We start from the raw sequence: 18436 nt of genomic DNA, 5'->3' as shown, positions 1-18436 counted from the left end.
AGTAGTTACTATTTAAGACTACTACACAAGTTAAGATAAATTTCTTGCCTAGATAAAGCTCTAAGCTAACTTGTATTATAAACACATGCCAGAAATGAGAAAATAATATGGTGTGTCTAAGTACCAACTTATTCCACAAGCTTAGCAGCCCCAAGCTTTGCAGCGTGAAGGAAAGTAGCCAGGTGAGTCTGTCCCACAAAGAATGTGACCAGCAATACAAGGTTTTTGAAGAAATAAAACAAACAAAAAAAGCTTATTCTGTGCCTTAGAACCCCAAATAGCTTCAAACCTAGGATAAAACATAGACTAAACTTATTATAAGTTATCTCTCTGTTGAGTTTTTCCTTATTAAACATTCCTTACCTCCTTGGTTGCCTGAAACAAGCAGATAGGTTTTCCAAGTGGCAAAGTCATCTATAGCTTTATTGATTTCTCCTCTAACATATTTCAGGCTTTCAATTAGTGCCATTTGTGGGTTCATTTTCTCAACCTCAATCCCAGGAAGAACAAACAGGGACTCCAGTACTTGCAAATTAGCTGAAACTTGGGACAGGCAATTCAGCCCAGAAGAGCAAACTTCAAAATCTTTCCTGCAATAAAAATGCCATAATATTCAAATTATGGAGATACAACCAATATATACTCCCAACCCTTATACAACTACTATTGTACAGGGAAAAATCCATTGTATGTCAAAGGCTTATAGATATACATATATTACAAAGTACCATGAAGGTCCACTAATGCCAGAGATCTGAATCGTAATTCTTTTCATAATTTTATTCATGATTGTATGTTGCTCAAGTATTCAAGCACAGAAGACAGGTAAAGACTGACATACTCACCAAGAATGAAAGAGAGTCTCACAGGACTGCTGCCTAATTTTGTCAACCTCTGTTTTCACTGTTTTAATAGTTTTCAGCATCTCTGTTAACCGTGCAACTGACTGTTGCCAAAGCTGGTCGTGTTTCTGCATCCGGCAACCAGAGGGCAGCTGACTTCCAGGCACTGGTGATGGGTATCTCAGGTCAGAAAGAATTAGGTCTGGTACTGTTTTGGACACTTGTTCCTTGATGAGTTTTGCTCCCTCCAGAAGGGCAGAAGGCTGACCATGCTTAGGACCATCACCATGGTCTGCAGCCAGCCCTGAACTTGGACAGCACTGGAGAAACCAGGAAAACTGCTCCAGCAGGATCTGGCTCTGCATGGCTAGGTGCTGGAGTCGCTCTGTCCACTGCTGAACACCATCCTGAGGTGGGAAGGCCACAGGATAGACCAGGGGCCCTGTCACCCTGCTGTGAATCTCCCGCACACAGCCAAGGAGGTTCCTGTGTAAAGACAACCCATGGAGAAAACACATTGGCATCTTCAACCACGTCATGAGGTTGTTTTTGACAATTTGAGGGAATGCTTATGAATAAGCCCAAGTTTTCGCATGTGATTAAGAAAGGGTTAAGCTTGTAGTCCAAGTGGAAGATTGTTGGCCAACCATTCATGATGTCTTGGGTTTTATCATTTAGCCCCTCTCCACCACAATGTACCCAGTTAGAAAGCAGGTACCAGATAAAACTCACGGCCTCTCACCTGATTTGAATCCTCTACCAACCAACACAATCATACTCCTACAGTGCTTTTAACTATTATCACTCAAAATACCTTTTACTTTTCTAAATAAACTCCAAATGACTAGAGCAGAAAATAGGTGAAGCTAAGTATTTGGAAATGTTATCGCCCAGCTAAAAACCAATTCCAAGTAATAGTCTTTCTAATTGTCCTCTTTTTTTTTTTTTTTTGGTCATTCCTGGGCCTTGGACTCAGGGCCTAAGCACTGTCCCTGGCTTCTTTTTGCTCAAGGCTAGCACCCTGCCACTTGAGCCACAGCGCCACTTCAGGCCGTTTTCTATATAAGTAGTACTGAGGAATTGAACCCAGGGCTTCATGTATACGAGGCAAGTACTCTTGCCACTAGGCCATATTCCTAGCCCCTGTCCTCTTAATTTCTATTTCTACTGAGGAACATTTATGTCATGTGGGATCCCAGGAGCCCAAGTTGAAAGAAGATTCTAATCTGTGTCCAGAGTCCAGGATCCCCCAATCCCATGAATACATCCCTATTATCTCACAAGGACTTGGGGCGACCAATATCCTTATTCCAGATTCAGATGTAGTTTACCCACAATTTTATTGTCCTTTGCTCAAAACTTATTCTCTGGGTTCATTCTCACAAAAAGTATGGCCACAGCGTGGGGGAAGACAGAGGAAAGCTAGAGACATACCAAAATCCTGTGGTAGAGTTTTTTCATAATTTATGCTACAAACCCACTTGTTAGCTGATACCTGAGGATAATCCACTGCTCAGTCAGAGTGGTCAGAGAGCGGCGTTGTCGGATGAGTATCTTCATCAAATGTGCTGAGAACCCTTTACACCTCTCAATGTTGCCCAAGCCCAACTCCTGACAGTGAGAAGGAAAACCATGCTGAAGGTATAGTTGGCAAACACCACTCAAAGCGGCTCTACTAGAAATCAATTTCATTGAACACTCTCAGACTCTTACTTATATAAGTAGTAGATGTGCTGTATGCTTATAGGCAAGGTAGTCATGTTTCTGAGCAGTATTTCTTAGATTATGTCACCATGAATCATTGGTATTCCATTAACAAGGACTAGGTTAACTACCAGTGTTGGGTAAAAGTAATTATGGTGTAATGGTTGGTACTCACTAGACACTATGCTGAAAATGAACTATACAACTTGTGGGTGGGATGGGAGGAAAAAACTGGGGGAGTGTGAGGGAAGAGGTGACATTGCCCAGAAAGAATGTATTTTTTATCTCACGTAACTATAGCAACAATAAAAAATAAAAAAACCTAAAAGAACAGTGATTAAGGTGGCGTTCTTAATGTGAAACCTTTATTCTTTAATTGTTCTTAGACTGTGGTTCTACTTGTAAATGCATGCAATAAAATTTATTATAAGATGATTTATGATCTAGTGTAGAATTACACTAGCTTAATCTAAGTTTAATGACATCCTGCAGAAAACTCAGTCATATTCACTAACCAGCTACTACTTGGCAAGGTCTGAGAAGGGTTCTCTGGGGTAATTAGAAAAAGGAGCTTTCTCTGGCTCCACAGTTCTCATGCTGTGGCATTCTACCTTAGCAGGAGTTGCTAGAGCTGCATTAAGCCTGGCATGTCGTGCAAGAGAGCGATAAAAATACTTCTGGCAGCCATCCCATAAAGATGCGATTTCAGTAAGCAGCCTGCAAAGAGAATCAGCATGTTTATTAAAACCACAACCTACCACCATAGACCCTGAAGATTCAGAGACTATATAATTGTCAACAATATTTGATACAGATTTATTCCTGGGTGAATGCATTCACGCAAGCAAGCACACATCAGATGTTTATACAATGGATATACTGTATATTTAGCAATGAATTATCATAGCAAAATAAATGTCAATGTTTTCCTCCATAAAATCTTTGTTATTATCTTGTAAATGGAAGTTAGGGGTCCTAACTTTTGACACATAGGTGAAGTATGTAATATTAATGATTAAGGGTAAACAAAATTATACATGGTAGTGATAGCTGACCTCAAGTGAGAGAAGCGCGGTGTAGTAAGAGTGGAGAGCACATGTCCTGTCAAAAGTCACTAACTGGTGACTAAATAAGAATGCAAGCACAGTTGGCTGCTGTAAAACCTCCTCCTTTCATGATAGTGTTGAGTTCAAAGTTCAAGGTCAAAAAAGGCTGAACAAGGTCAACAAAATGGCTGAACAAAAGGCATTCTATTAACTTTTGCATATACAGTGGCATAGAAGTTGCTCTGCTCCAAAGTTTACAGGCTCTCAAGTTTAGGATATTTTAGAACTTAGATTTTCGTAGAGGCAGCAAAAATGTAGCTACATACTCACAGGTATCTATTTGTACATTCAAATCACACGAGCATACCTCAGGAAATTCAAAGAACCAGAAATGAGGTAACAGCTCAGTGATAATGTGCATGCACAAGGCCCTGATTCAATTCCTAGCACTCACTCAGACACACCCACTAACTCACTCATTCACTCACAGACACACCCACCCACCCCTAAAAGGTGAATATACGAAAGGAGAAACAAAGAAGAAAAAGAATACTTACAAGTGCCAGGTCTTGAATCAGGCATTTTTATAAAGATATCATCCTTAATCATTGTAACAACTTTGACCAACACACATTACTGCTATCCTCATTTTGGCAAATGACTTTTTCTATTTATAATTAAAACATGAACCAAACCAACCTAGTAGCATCAGCCTCTGGAGTGTTGCTGACTAGAGACAATGCGCTCTTCAGATCTAACGGGTGAAGATAAAGCATCTCTTGAGGACTTTTTGAACGAGCCCAAGCAAGACCTTTGCGATATGACAAACCTAGGAAACATACAGCATTCATTTAAGCAAATAAACTCAGGTAGAGAGGCTATGTCCCCACTGTCCATGCTACTCAAAATTCTGTGAAGAGCATCACCCAGAAACTTGTCTGAAATGCAAGTAGCTGGTGTCATCCCAGCACTAGGGAGTAAGGCAAAAGGATCACAACTAAGATGCCAAGTGGGCTATTCAGCAATAAAGAAATTCATACTCAGTCCCAATCCTGGTCCACACAGATATAAACAGGGTAAGCACTTGCATTTTAACAAGATTCCTGGGCGAGGGGCTTAAACTCCTGAACCAACACAAAATCCAAAACAACAACAAAAAACACCTTAAAAATACTTCAGAATCAACCAACAGTTCATGGTAGAATTTTCCAACACATCACTAAAATTCTTAGACCTTGCTTGCTACTTTTGTTTTCCCACTATTTCTAGAATTTCTACCAAAGTCAATAGCTACTTTTTTCTCCCTCAAAGGTGCTCATTACATTTCAGTGTTTTAGGAAGACTCTTACCAGTTTTTGCAAGGTGTTTAAAGAGGTCTGACAGAGCCCGCTGCTTCTGCATGAGGATGTGTTTAGCTTCTGACTGCTGCTTCTCCCTCTCTGTAGAGGGGTCCACCTTTAAGCTCTGCAGCGCATTTACAGAAGCAATCACTTCACCTGTGGGGAAAACACAGCATCCCAGGGCCTTATCACCTTATTCAATAATAAGGACCTTCGGTGTCATCAGGATCAGAAACTATGCACCTCTCCATCTAAGTCCTGAACACAGTTCCTAGCATTCAGAAAACATCCCACATGCTGATGATCAATATGTGCTGTAATGCAAACTCGTTAGGAGTAGAAAAACTGTTTCATACCTTCACATCTGACAATAAATCCAAATAAAAATGATTGTTCTTTTTTGTTGTTAATTTAGGGGTTTTATAATCAATTTTAAGGAAAAAAAATCACCCAATGCTACTGAACACCAAGTAGGTGAAGTGTATTATACTAGAACTTTTCTTTTTATTGTTTTTTTTAATTGTTGTTGTTATTCTTTGTTTTTTTTTTTGCCACCTGGGGCTTGGACTCGGCCTGAGCACTGTCCCTGACTTCTTTTTTTGCTCAAGGCTAGCATTCTACCACTTGAGCCACAGCACCACTTCTGGTTTTTCTGTTTATATGCTGCTGAGGAATCGGACCCAGGGCTTTGTGCATGCTAGGCAAGTACTCTACCACTAACTAAGGCATATTCCCAGCCCATACTAGAACTTTTCATTGCCTAATAAATTTCTGGCAAATACAGTACACGTCTTAATTTCCTACACTGTAGCTAATACTTGCTAAATGCTCTTTTAACATGCAGAGCTTCAGAAGCACTTATTTGAAGCTCCCTTTTAGAGACTTCAAGGCTCAGAGATGTCTTACTATTTTCTAAAGTGGCTAAAGCAGGACAACTTCAGCCCTGGTCTACTGGACACCAAAATCCTGACTCTTCTACAGGCTCATGCAACATCATGAATAGGACAGGCACCTGTAATATAAGAGGGCTGCCACTGGTAGCATTATGAGTTGTGGGCTCTTTGCCCTGCCCACAAAAAAATGTTGATTAAAGTCCTAACCCCAGTACCTCAGATGTGACTATTAAGATATAAGGCCTTTACAGGTAAAGTAAAATCAAAATGTGCCCTAATCCATTGTGTCTGTCTTTAAGACCACAGAGATGGAAGACTAATCAGGTGGGGAAATAGGACTATATATAAGCCAAAGTGAGGCCTGACAAGACACCAGTCCTATCTATGTGTTAATGCTGGACTGTTTAGCTTCTGAAATTGCAACAGTAAATTCTGTTGGTTTATTTACCCAGTCTGCAGTATGCTGTCAGGCAGACAAACAGAAGCAGTACACAGATGAGGATAGGTGACCATACCTTTTACACTGACACAGTGTGAGGGCTAGCAGAGAAGCTCCTCTATGTTATAGAAGTTAACCTTTTCCAGGAAATGCAAGTGGTCTGTGTCCCACTCACCTGTCCTTAGATTAAGGGACAATTGATATCCTACTATAAAAGACAAAGGGCTTCCTTACAGGGACTACATCTATCCTGTCCCATTATGCTCACAGGTTTGGAGGTAGACCGTGGTGATGTAGATAAGGCTGCCAAAGGCTCAATTCATTTACTGAAGTCTACCTTCCATTCCCAGCCCTCAATCTGTTAACACTACGAGCAGATGTTGGCTCTCATCCCTCATCTTGAGCAAGGACAGCCACAGAAATGAAACTGCTATACCTCTCTGAAGTATAGAAAGTAAGAGGACTGTAGATACATCTTCCCTTTCCTCTTACACACGGGAGACATTCTGGAAGATTGAGCTAGTAAAGAGCCTGGGATGTATACCTTTGTGCAAATTTATCTATGCCTCCAACCAGTAAGAACAGATAATGACAATGTCATCATAGAAAATGGTCAGGCCAGGCTTAGTAATACCTTTCATATTCTCAGCTATTTAGGATGTGAAGGCAGGAGAAGCACTTGAGCCCAAGAACTCATTCAGCCTGGAAGCATAATGAGACCTTGTCTCTAAAAAAAGACCTAATCTAGCTTTCTAGTTTCCATAAGGAAACAATATGGTGAAATAAGAGTACTGAGTACTTTCAGTGGTCACTATGTTTGAGCTCTAATGATTTTTAGCTCACTTATTTTTCAATAAACTACTAAGCACTATATAACATGCCAAGAAAGGACACAGCCACCCCATTTCTAGTCATCCTGGGCCACTGGGGAAAATAGAGCAAGTACCACACATGCCCTTGGCTGCTGGCACCCACCAGTGAATTGATCGAGGCCCTCCACTAGGCTAGGCAGGGGGCTCTCCCTCATGAACGTCAGGCACATCTTTCTCATTCGTTTCAAGAGCTTTGGCAAGCGACGCAGAAGCTCCCCTTCCATGGAGAAAGGACCAGCACTCTCACAATGCTCTGGAACTATGACCTATGGGACAGAATGGGTTAGTCTCACTGCCAGAAATGACAATTTTAGTTTTGCAGTTACATATACCTGACTTCAGCAAATACAAAATAACTTCTATCTTCGAAACCTCATGAGAACAAATACAGCACTACAGTAAATTTGATGCATACGATGAGTATTTAAAGTTATATTCCTGCTCTCCCCTCCCTTTTTGATACTTAAGAATCTTACACTTTTGCTTGGTTTTTCTTTGGCTTAAGGCTGGAGCTCTACCACATGTATCATGCCTCCACTTTCTGTATTTATTGCTTTATATGAGATGGAAATAAGAGAAAGACTCCTCACCCAGAAAGCCCTGAAGGGACTCAGGTTTTGTCCTTTAAACACAGTAGAATCAATAATTATGGTATTAAAGGCACACCATTTGCCAGACAAAAAAAGCAAGGCAAAGTAAGTACAAAGCCTTGAGCCTAAGCCTTAGTATGAAGAGGGGAAATGTGTTCACCACCAAATCTTAATTCCACTACCATCAAACCCTACTATCTACCCTCATAACAATCTAATTATTATCTGGAATTCAGGTAGTGGTGAAGGGAAAAGTTGTTGTCCATTGCACTCCCCCACCCCTGCAAGGATTCTGTAAAATTCCTCTGTAATCATTACCAACCAATAATTTGACTGGAATGACATAAATAGTGAACTGACAGTCTACAGAAATTTGGCAGATATATGTATTTCCACAGTTGCTGCTGTATATACCTACCTAAGCCACTCTGCCAATCACTTTTGTGTTAATAATTTTGAGATAGGTTTCATTTTATGCCTAGACCAGCTTAGATTGTAATTCTCCAAATTGTGTTTTCCAGCAAAGCTCACAGCACTGTGCTCAGTCTATAAACCGCCATCCTCAGCAAACCCTAAAAAAGGCTCACAAGTACGCTCAATCATATTATATCACCCAGCCATTGGTTGTTTGGGTTAGCTCAGACCAGAATACCTTAGTCTCCACGTTGCAAGTAACTAGGATTACAGGCATGAGCCACCCCACACTCAGCTTCTATTATACTTTTATTTGCTGGTCCTGGGACTTGAACTCAGAGCCTGGGCACTGTCTTTGAGCCTCTTTGTGCTCAAGGCTAGTGCTATACCACTTGAACCACAGCACCACTTCCAGCTTTTTTTTTCTGGCAGTTTATCGCAATCTGCTCAATCAATGTGGCATTTTCAAGAATTTTGAAAAATGGTCTTGGAACTGAGGCACAGTAAGAGTATTCACCCTAGTTAATAGCACATCACTGCAGTCACCTCTCAGTGTGGGTAGCCACCTCACATAGCAGCCCAGAGGTAGATTCAACAGCACATTTTAAAACTGATGCTTCAACTCTTCTCCCATAAGCACATGCAAGGTTTACAGATAAGCAGTTATTTCTCATAGACTAACAACACTAACAAATTTTTTTTAACAATTTGGTTAACTATACTGTAAGTCCAAGCAAAAACAAATGCTATGTGCATCTAAAAAACAAGATTTCAAAGGGACTTCATTGTCTAGTTCTTAGGACACCTCTGAAACATAAAATTTAAATCACGTATGACTTGTCTAGATTAAGCACACAGTGTCCCACCAGTTAGTACCTGCCCAGCAGTTGACCGAGCTAATAGGGTCTCCTTCAGTGCCTGGTTCAGACTCTGAATACGGGACATTTCACTTGTGACTTCATCTGTTGGCATGGGCAAAAAGTCTGGTTGCTCTTCCTTGTCACTCTCCACCAGGCAAGATCGGCAAGGTTCACTCAGAACAGCTTCAAATTTCTTCATGAATTTAAACAGGGTCCTGTCCCCCAGGTATTAAGGGCAAAATGGATTTGAAAGTTAGGACAAATAGCTAGTAGATGCAGAAGATCAGCCTAAGTCACACAGCACACTTCAAGGTACTCTTCCCCCCGCCCCCCCCCGCCAGTTATGGGGCTTCAACTCAGGGCCTGGGCACTGTCCATGAGCCTCCTGTGCTCAAGGCTAGCACTCTACCACTTGAGCCACAGTGCCACTTTCGGCTTTTTCTGAATAGTATATTGGAGATGAGTCTCATGAACTTTTCTGGTTGGGCTGGCTTCAAACCATGATTCTCAGATCTCAGGCTACTCAGTAGCTTGGATTACAGGTTGTGAGCCACCAGCACGCAATTTACATTCATTCTTCGTCAGAGAAATTTTGCTCTGGCTAGTAGAAGATGGTGTCATTTTAGGGTAGCCACACCAGAATCATTTAGTGGCTTTTGTAGAAGGTCAAGGTATTTTTTTTTTTTACATGGTCAGATTAAGAATGTAGTCCTCTTGCCTACCAAATAAAATGACAAGTTTTGGCGTTTTCAGCTTTAAAGAGATGCTTTACCTATGTGTCTTTTCCACTGATTGCTTAATAGACCAGAAGCTGACATCATTCCACTTCGATATCTTAGCAAATTCCTGAAAAATAAACAAAGCCCGAGATGGCTTTTTAAAGTTGTCATTCTGGTCCTTCTTAGAACATCTGACAGCCATAGACCAGAGAGCCCATTCCATCCCAAACACAGGACTATGTATTGAGGAACAAGTATAAGAGGAACCATGAATTTGTCTTAAAGCAATCCCAAAGAGTGCAGCCACAGTCTTTAAGTTTATCTGACAGGTACCCCAGTTTAGAAAGCAGTCAGTCATGTCCCTCACACCAAGAGTGAGTCCATAACAATACTTATCACTGAATATGAAAAGAAAGGCCCTCCCTTTCTTATCACCCCAATCAGTGGTTCAAGGGACCCAAACAAAACACACTTCCAAGGTAGATGAAAAAAGTGTGGCAAGACCAGGTGAATACCAACAGATGTCTGTGGCAATCTTCCAAGGAACTTCATAGGAGCCACTCCAATGACACCTCATATGCTTGGTCAGTTCACCAACAGGACGAAACATGACTAAATGTAAATCTTATCATCCTACCTGACTGTTGTAATACTTGCTTCTATGCCTTTTACCCCTGCCTCACTATTACACAGACAGAAGAACAGATCTAGAGACAAAGAATTTGCTGATTATGTTCTCCAAAGGGTGATCGTGACAGCTGTTCCATCTTACTTTAAGTTCTTTTTCTAGGGGGGAACGAAGTTCCACAATTTTGTCCTGGACTCGGTCAAAGAATTGCTTGTAATAATGGTACAAATTCCATAGAACACTGCAAAGTGAATCTGGAAGAAATGAAAAGGAAACAAAACACCACACTTGCTGCATGTACCACCTGTGGACTTCACACTTCAGTGATGAACCTTCCTCATTACTGTACACAATGAGATTCCAACACATTTTTCACAGTAGTTCCTAGAGATGCAGATTGTTAACATTATTCTGTTTATCTTATAGCAGTTTTTGTTGCTTTTACTATTACCTTAGATCATCTTTGAGATAACTTTTGCTAATAGCTACTTTCAAACTTTCTCTGAAGCTTGTAAAATCAACAGACCTGAGTCCAATTAAAAGGTGGTATGCTGGGTGCTGGTGGCTCACGCCTGCAATCCTAGCTATTCAGGAGGCTGAGATCTGAGGATCACCATTTAAACTCAGCCCAGGTAGGAAAGTTCGTGAGATTTTTATCTCCAATTAACCACCAGAAAACCAGAAGTGGAGCTGTGGCTCCAAGTGATAAAGTGCTAGCTTTGATAAAAAAAGAACTCAGAGACAGTGCCCAGAACCTGAGTTCAAGCCCCATGACTGAAAAATAAAAATTTAAAAGGTGGTATTAAAAGGTTTACCTCAAATTGTTCATTAGTGCACAATCTATACTCATTTTATGCTCAAAGTTTTATCCCAAACCTGATATACTCAAGCTTGGTAATTAACCATAACAGTTTATATGCAGTTCTTATATGACATGTTCTCAACAGATTAAAGACTATAAATGACCTGGATCAAACAGTAGCTTTTGCAGGAAATATACAATGTCTAGACAGATGTGCTACCTTGCCATACCAAGTTCTGGGAGCTTTATCTGGCAACTTCTTTCACTAGATCTGTGCTTCATTTATAGTCAACTGTTAATTCACTTTGAATGCTTCTTTCCTATACCTAATGCAAATGACACTGTTAAAGATGACTAAAGTGTCCTGATTTTAAATCTGTAGCAATGTATCTGGCTCCTGTGGAGAATTCAAAGCCTAATCCATTTTAACAGTTCAATGTAAAAGAGAAACAAACCCTTACCTTTTCCTTCAACTTGTGGCATCAGCAAGACATGACAATGGAACACCAGTAACATCTGAAGTCGCACGTGGAATTCTCCCAGTGAAGATCCTTCAATAAATGCTTGCAGTGTGTTGACTAACAACATTAGAGTCATCTGCTTGTCATCTGTAGAGATTTAAAGAAGATAAGGCTAAGAGTCTTCAACTATTATGTCCTATCCTTAACATACACCAGGGGATGGGATGGCCTTTAGATAGAGATCACAACTGAAGCAAAGCTTTGCACAGCAAGGCTCATAGCTAAATGGTGGCTAACGGGTATGTGTTAAAGGTGCTCACAGCAAATTATGAGAAGTAGTAGGACCAGAACTCGGGAGTTCGGATGCAATCCCTTACCATTTTTTTTTTCTCCTCAAGGCTGGCACTCTACCACTTGAGCCATAGCTCCACTTACGCCTTTTTGATGGTTAATTGGAAATAAAGAGTCTCATGGCCTTTTCTGCCTGGACTGGCTTTGAACCATAACCCTTAGGTAGCTATTATTACAGGCCTGAGTCACCTGCACCCATCTGAACAACACTTTTAACTCAAGCATGTTAACTCCCTACATCAACAAATAAAAAAAAATAACTCCCTACATCAAGGCAATCTTCATTTTGATAATCTCATGGACACAAAAGAACAAAACTTCCTATGACAAGTTCTCTAAAGTCATTTGCATTACCTTCCTGCGCCTCTATTCGTTCTTGCATGTGCTTCTCAAGCATCTGATAAATGGAGAACCAGTGCTTTGTGGATTTCTCAGTGTGGCGCTTCATGGTATTGTCCAAACTCATGGACCAGCAACTGAAAACAAAGATGAAGAGGTCACAGAGACATTAAAGCAAACCCATTTGAAATACATGAACTCACAGACACAAATTAAATGCTCACTAGCCCCACAAATAGAAAGAGAAAGGCTGCTCAGTCTGTAACCGTGAAATGTATGGCTTGTATTAATGACATTTTAATGCTTTGCTTTAAACTCTGGGCTAAAAAAGCATACTGTGTAACTGTGACATTAGATAAGCCCACAGAATCTGAAATGAATTACTTACTTCAGCTCCAGCTTACGCCAACGAATGATCATCTGGCTGACTAAATCCAAATGCTTCCTCAAAGACAAAGTGCGACTTGCATTCTCCTCCCAATCCTATAGAAACATTAATAAGGCCATTATTAATTCCTTAATTACTTCCTTCTTCCCTCAGCATCATCTCAGCCTTTGAGAGAAGATTTCTAGGACCTTTAACATCCTTTACCATTAGCAGTAAGTTTACATCCTACATTATCTGGCTTCCAGTTCTTTCTGGCTAGTTGAGGCAATGACAGAGGTAGACAAGGTACAGGGTGTTTTTTAGACTGGGGCCAAAAATCCTGCTTTTAGCTATCCCTAAAATCATGTGGTCACTTTCTGTTAAACAAAGAGGCAGGCAGCAGCAGCCTCAAAGGTTGAATAGGGACCACGAAGATGACTGTCTGTCAGATGGAAGGGGTGTTGGGATGTCCTGGCAAAAGGAGTCCTTAATATGAGTGGATACCATGTCCTACCCTCAAAACGAGGTGAGGTAACTCATCTCCATCCTAGGGTCAGTAGTTTTGCTTGCATTGGTCTTACCAATAGAAGAAAAACCAAGAATATTTATGTTTCCTAAAATCAAACTATGATTTACTACAAACTAAAATAAGGAAGAGAGGGAACCATCTTACCTGTGCCTTTGCCAGAAGGATCTCTAAGCCATTCAGGAGCTTTGAAATAGGACTGGAGAGTGGGAAACTACGAATTCTGTCCATTACAACCAGTAGCTACAAGAAAAAAAAATTGGGGTACCTTAGCAAAAACATCACTGACTCAAAATCACAAGAGTATCAAAAAACAGAGTCCCAAGTGAAAGTATCACTCTCAGCTTTGAAAGTGCCATTAAAAACTGTTTAAGAGCTGGGTGATGGTGGCTCACTCCTATAATCCTAGTTACTCAGAAGGCTAAGATCCAGAAGACTGTGGTCAAAGCCAACATAGACAAGAAATGTTCAAGACTCTTAACTCCAATGAACCAGAAAATTGCTGAGCTAAAGGTATGGCTCAAGTGGCAAGAATGCTAGCCAAGCAAGCAAATTAAGTGCAAGATTTCAAACCCTAGCACCAGTGGCATGTGCACATGCACGTGCGCACACACACAGGTGCACACACAGAGGTACACGCACACATGCACGCACAAATAAACTGTGGAAACAAACTCCAGGACAATGGGTCCTATTAGATAAATACTTCCTAAGAAGCATTATTCTGGTAATAAGACTGAGCCTGAAAAGATACTGCCCTCCCTGCCACAATCAACTAGACCCTCTGAAACTGAGATCCTCCTGTTCTAACTATAGGAGATTAGAAAGGTGCTGTGCTCTTTCCACTGGAAGGTCCAGCTGAGAATGTGAGGACCTTGGGGCCCAGAGTGGCTGAGGTCTCATAAGGCAAGGGGTGGGGGAAGACAGGCGCTTCTACAGGAGTGTATTAGCATCCACAATACTGAGAAGTGGGGGCTCAGAGTATCTGCCCCTTGTAAACATAAAATCAGTCTATTGGAAAATACTAACTCAAAACAGTTCATAAACTGTCAAAATGGTTCATAAACTGCTTAAGAATAAACATTTTTCTAATTTAGCACTTACAAGGCATTAAAAAAATTTAAATTAGCCGAAACCCAGAGAAATGTTGAAGTTGAAACTGTCAATACTAAATAAATAAGCAAGGTCTACTTCTAGAACATTTAAGAAAATCACGGGGCCTTTAATAGTAGGGCTATGTGTATGAATAAACAAATATAGCAACATGGTAAGGTAGTAACTATTAACAAGTAACATTAGTGGAATTCCTAAATATCATTTATATAAGAGCAATGCAAAACAGGTAGGTTCATTCTGCAGTTGGCCTGGAGTACCTCCTTTGTAAGCCTTAGTTTGTATGTATAAATGCACAAGTCAATGTCTCTGGACACAGTGTAAAGTGCAGAGTTCTAATTGGCTACCCTACCTGTTCAAGCACAGGGTGCTCCGGCCAATCCTGCAGCAAATGTTTGACAGCCTCTGAGAAGGCTTGAAGAACAGGTTGACACTGCCTTGCCTCTGCCACATTGGGGTGCTGGTAGAAATCGTAGGGCCCATCAGTCTTCACCATAAGGTCTGAAGTTGCCTCCCCAAATAGGGTGTTATAGGAGAGGGTACAGCCCAAAAGTTGGCTCCCTAAAAGGTTATCATTCAGCTCAACTCCTGTAAAGTTAACAAGATCAAGTTAGGGAATTTTTCAACAATTTACAAAGGTTTCAGAAAAAATGAACAAATTGAAGCTAATGAAGAAGCTATTACAAAGTTACTCTTCTGCAAAGCAATACTCTGAGAAAAAAATGACCCCAATACCATAATGCCCCTAATAGTGTAGGATATAAATAGGAATTCAGGTATGTCTGTGTATAAGCAACATACAAAGGATGAACATGGGATTTTTTGGCTGTTGTTGGTTGTGGGGCTTGAACTTAAGAGCCTGGGAACTGTCTTAAGCTTTTTTTTTTTTTTTTGCTCAAGCTAGCATTCTACTGCTTTGAGCCACAGTGCTACTTTTGGTTTTCTGGTGGTTAATTGGAGATAACAGTCTCAGGGCCTTTCCTGCCTGGGCTGGCTTTGAACTGCAATCCTAAGATCTCAACCTCCTAAGTAGCTAGGATTACAGGTGTGAGCCATCAGCACCAGGCAGAACATTGGATTTGATGCATTCAAATTCCTGGCTTTTTTAGTTGCTGTGAATAAACAGAGAGAAAACTTAAATCTCCTTCCTATTAGTACGAGTTAAAGTATGAAGCTATATAGGAAACTGCATGCAACCAATCATTAGTACACAGATTCTGTGAGATTAATTTCTAAGTTCCCAAGTTGCTCTCAAGAATACATGATGTGTGTGCATGGGTGAGTGCATGTGCATGTGCCAGTCCTGAGGCATGAATTCAGGACCTGAGCATTGTCTCTGAGCTTTTTTTGCTCAAGGCTAGTGTTCTACCATTTGAGCCACACCTCCATCTCCAGCTGTTTTTAAAACAAAGATAAAGGTCTTACAGACTTTCCTGCCTTGGCTGGCTTTTAACGGTGACCCTCCGCTCTCAGTCTCCCAGGTAGCTAGGATTATAGGAGTGAGCCATCAGTACTCAGCAAAAACACATGAATTTAAGGACTGGGCCTACTGCTCAGTGGTAAAGTACATTCCTAGTATGTGTGAGGCACCAAATTTGACACCACTCTCTCATCACACACAAAATTACATAAGGTTTTTAGAAAAAGCAAATAGAAGGCAAGGATCATTTAAGCCAAGTACATATCTTTCCCTTAAATGACTCAAACAATGAAAATCCACCTTACTGTAGTTTTAAGTTACTTTAAAATGCACAATAAATTCTTTAATTGCTTAAACAAAAAAACCAAAATGTGGAAGAAGGAATTAAGTGAAAATGAGGAATTCATTATTTTAATCATTCCAGAGTAGCAATCACATCTACTCATTTTGATTTCATCAATAATGTAACACAATAAACTGTCATACCCATCAGAGGGTAGAAATGTGTCACAAGAGATGCTCCAGTCTGATAGCAAGACAGAAACAGGCTGAGATAGTCCTTTGCTTCGTGTGGTGGTATAGTCTGTTGGTACCAAAGGGACCGAGCAAAGTTGAGGCACAAATGCTGGTGGATCAGCATAACCATTTGCATTGAACTCTGAGAGAGGAGAGCTGAATCTGTGACCGCTTCCTCTTCTTGCCCAGCTGAGGTTCCTTTGTTCTCTTCTAGTGTTGGTTTTACCAAAATATCTGCAAAGTCCTGTAAACAGCATCAGAACAGTAAGACTGTAAAAATTACAAGTGTCAGCCATTAAAAAAAAAAAAGACAAAGGACTGTAGAGCCATGCAGAGAAAATATATGTTACATCAGAAGAATTTCAATCTAAGAAAATATACCTGCCACTGTCCTACCTTTTCATGCAATGGGAAAAATTTTCTGAACTCCTGCTCCTCCTCCTCCTCCTCACTCAGAGCTGCTCGAGAACTCCTCCGGAATCTGTATAAACTGGTTTCCTGCTCTGCCTTCTCTTGAGCTATGCGTTCTTGCTCATCCCACTCATTGATGATCTCCTAAAAAGTTACACAGTGGAAGAATTTTGCTGACACAAAAAACACAGTACCATGACTCAAAAACAAGAGCCAATATCTAAAAAACAAAATCATATGCAAGGGCTGGGAATATGGCCTAGTGGTAGAGTGCTTGCCTTGTATACATGAAGCCCTGGGTTCAATTCCTCAGCACCACATACATACAAAAAGCCGGAAGTGGCACCATGGCTCAAGGAGTAGAGTGCTGGCCTTGAGCAAAAAGAAGCCAGGGATAGTGCTCAGGCCCTGAGTCCAAGTCTCAGGATTGGCAGGAAAAAAATGCTATGAAATGGAGAGCAAATAAACTTTATTTTAAAGTGTCTATCTTCAGTAAACAAAGATGCCTAACTTCCCCCTTGCTGTGCTGCTAAAATTTCAAACGTCTAAATTTTTGCTATAATAGTTAATAGGACTTGTCAGAAACTAGTGTTTTTATACAGGACAGCTGTAAGGCTGCATGTAAGGGTTTGCAATTCATACTGTACTTGGCAGGTTAGTCCAGGAGCTGGCTCAGGAATCAGGAAAAGAAAATCTGGATAGAGACTAAGTGCTCTCCAGGCAAACATTCCACCCAAATATTTCTTAGGTTTTTAGGTCCTTAAATCAGGAAAAAAATATAAATGAAAAATCTAGTATTGCTCAGGGCTGAGGAAATAAGGATTTATCATTGAAGGAAGTTGTTTACACTACTTTTTTTTAAAAAAAAAGACATCAATTCTGATTTCTAGAACTTGTAATCAAAGACATAGATTGTTTATTTTAGAACTACTTTTGTTCCAAAATAAAGAAAACTAGATACAAATAAAAATATTCAATAAGTTAAATAACATATACACATATAATAAAAAATTAAGCAATCATCACACATATAAAAAGACACAATAAGGGGAAAGGGAGATAATTTTAAGTGCTGCTCAATTTTTAAAAACCAGGAGCTGGTGGCTCACGCCATCAGCTGTAATCCTAGCTACTCAAGAGGCTGAGATCTGAGGATCACCATTCAAAGTCAGCCTAGGCAACAAACTACTCAAAGCCAGAAGCTGTACTTAGCACAAGTGGTAAAGTATTAGCCTTGGGTTAAAAGAAGCTTAGTGACATCACCCAGGACCTAAGTTCAAGCCTCTGACAGGCAGTGAAGAACACACACACACACACACACACCTAGGAACTAAGTTCAAGACACACACACACACACACACACACACACACACACACACACACACACACACACACACGACCTAAGTTCAAGCCTCTGGATGGGCACTAAATAAAAAACACAATACACATTTGGTATATATAGATACCTGGGCTTGATCTCAGGGCCTGGGCACTGTTCCTGAGCTTTTGTGCTCAAGGCTGGCACTTTTTTAATTTTAAAGAAGAGTTTCACAGACATTTCTTGCCTGTGCTAGCTATGAAAGGTACCTAGCCTGTAATCATAGCTACTGAGAATGCGGAGACCTGAGGATTGTGGTTCAAAGTCACCCTAAAAAGGAAAGACTATGAGACTCTTATCTCCAGTTAACCACAAACAAACACCCAAATAATAACAACAAAATGCAGAAGTAGAACTGTTGTTATGGACAGCATCCAATCTCTAATGGCTCTAAATTCAGGACTT

The 18436-nt window shown here is 40.5% G+C and overlaps 1 protein-coding gene across 3 annotated transcripts in view; it reads right to left on the bottom strand.

The window, feature by feature from the left end:
• Positions 1-18436, bottom strand: part of Mdn1 (midasin AAA ATPase 1) — a 156119-nt gene that overhangs the window by 25672 nt on the left and 112011 nt on the right. For all 3 annotated transcript variants that reach the window (XM_048353838.1, XM_048353839.1, XM_048353840.1), the window contains exons 64-80: positions 16639-16797; positions 16213-16486; positions 14659-14894; positions 13341-13436; positions 12689-12783; positions 12316-12437; positions 11611-11757; positions 10492-10601; positions 9773-9846; positions 9017-9215; positions 7240-7402; positions 4942-5088; positions 4292-4421; positions 3158-3263; positions 2338-2453; positions 846-1328; positions 364-590 (exon numbers count right to left, since the gene is read on the bottom strand). In XM_048353838.1, the coding sequence (XP_048209795.1) occupies positions 364-590; positions 846-1328; positions 2338-2453; positions 3158-3263; positions 4292-4421; positions 4942-5088; positions 7240-7402; positions 9017-9215; positions 9773-9846; positions 10492-10601; positions 11611-11757; positions 12316-12437; positions 12689-12783; positions 13341-13436; positions 14659-14894; positions 16213-16486; positions 16639-16797 (2884 nt within the window). The remainder of the gene's footprint in view (positions 1-363; positions 591-845; positions 1329-2337; positions 2454-3157; positions 3264-4291; positions 4422-4941; positions 5089-7239; positions 7403-9016; positions 9216-9772; positions 9847-10491; positions 10602-11610; positions 11758-12315; positions 12438-12688; positions 12784-13340; positions 13437-14658; positions 14895-16212; positions 16487-16638; positions 16798-18436) is intronic.

This window comes from Perognathus longimembris, chromosome 9, assembly GCF_023159225.1.
Source record: "Perognathus longimembris pacificus isolate PPM17 chromosome 9, ASM2315922v1, whole genome shotgun sequence".
Classification (NCBI taxonomy): Eukaryota; Metazoa; Chordata; class Mammalia; order Rodentia; family Heteromyidae; genus Perognathus; species Perognathus longimembris.
The sequence above is the reverse complement of the archived record's forward strand: the minus strand, read 5'-3'. Positions and strand labels throughout refer to the sequence as shown.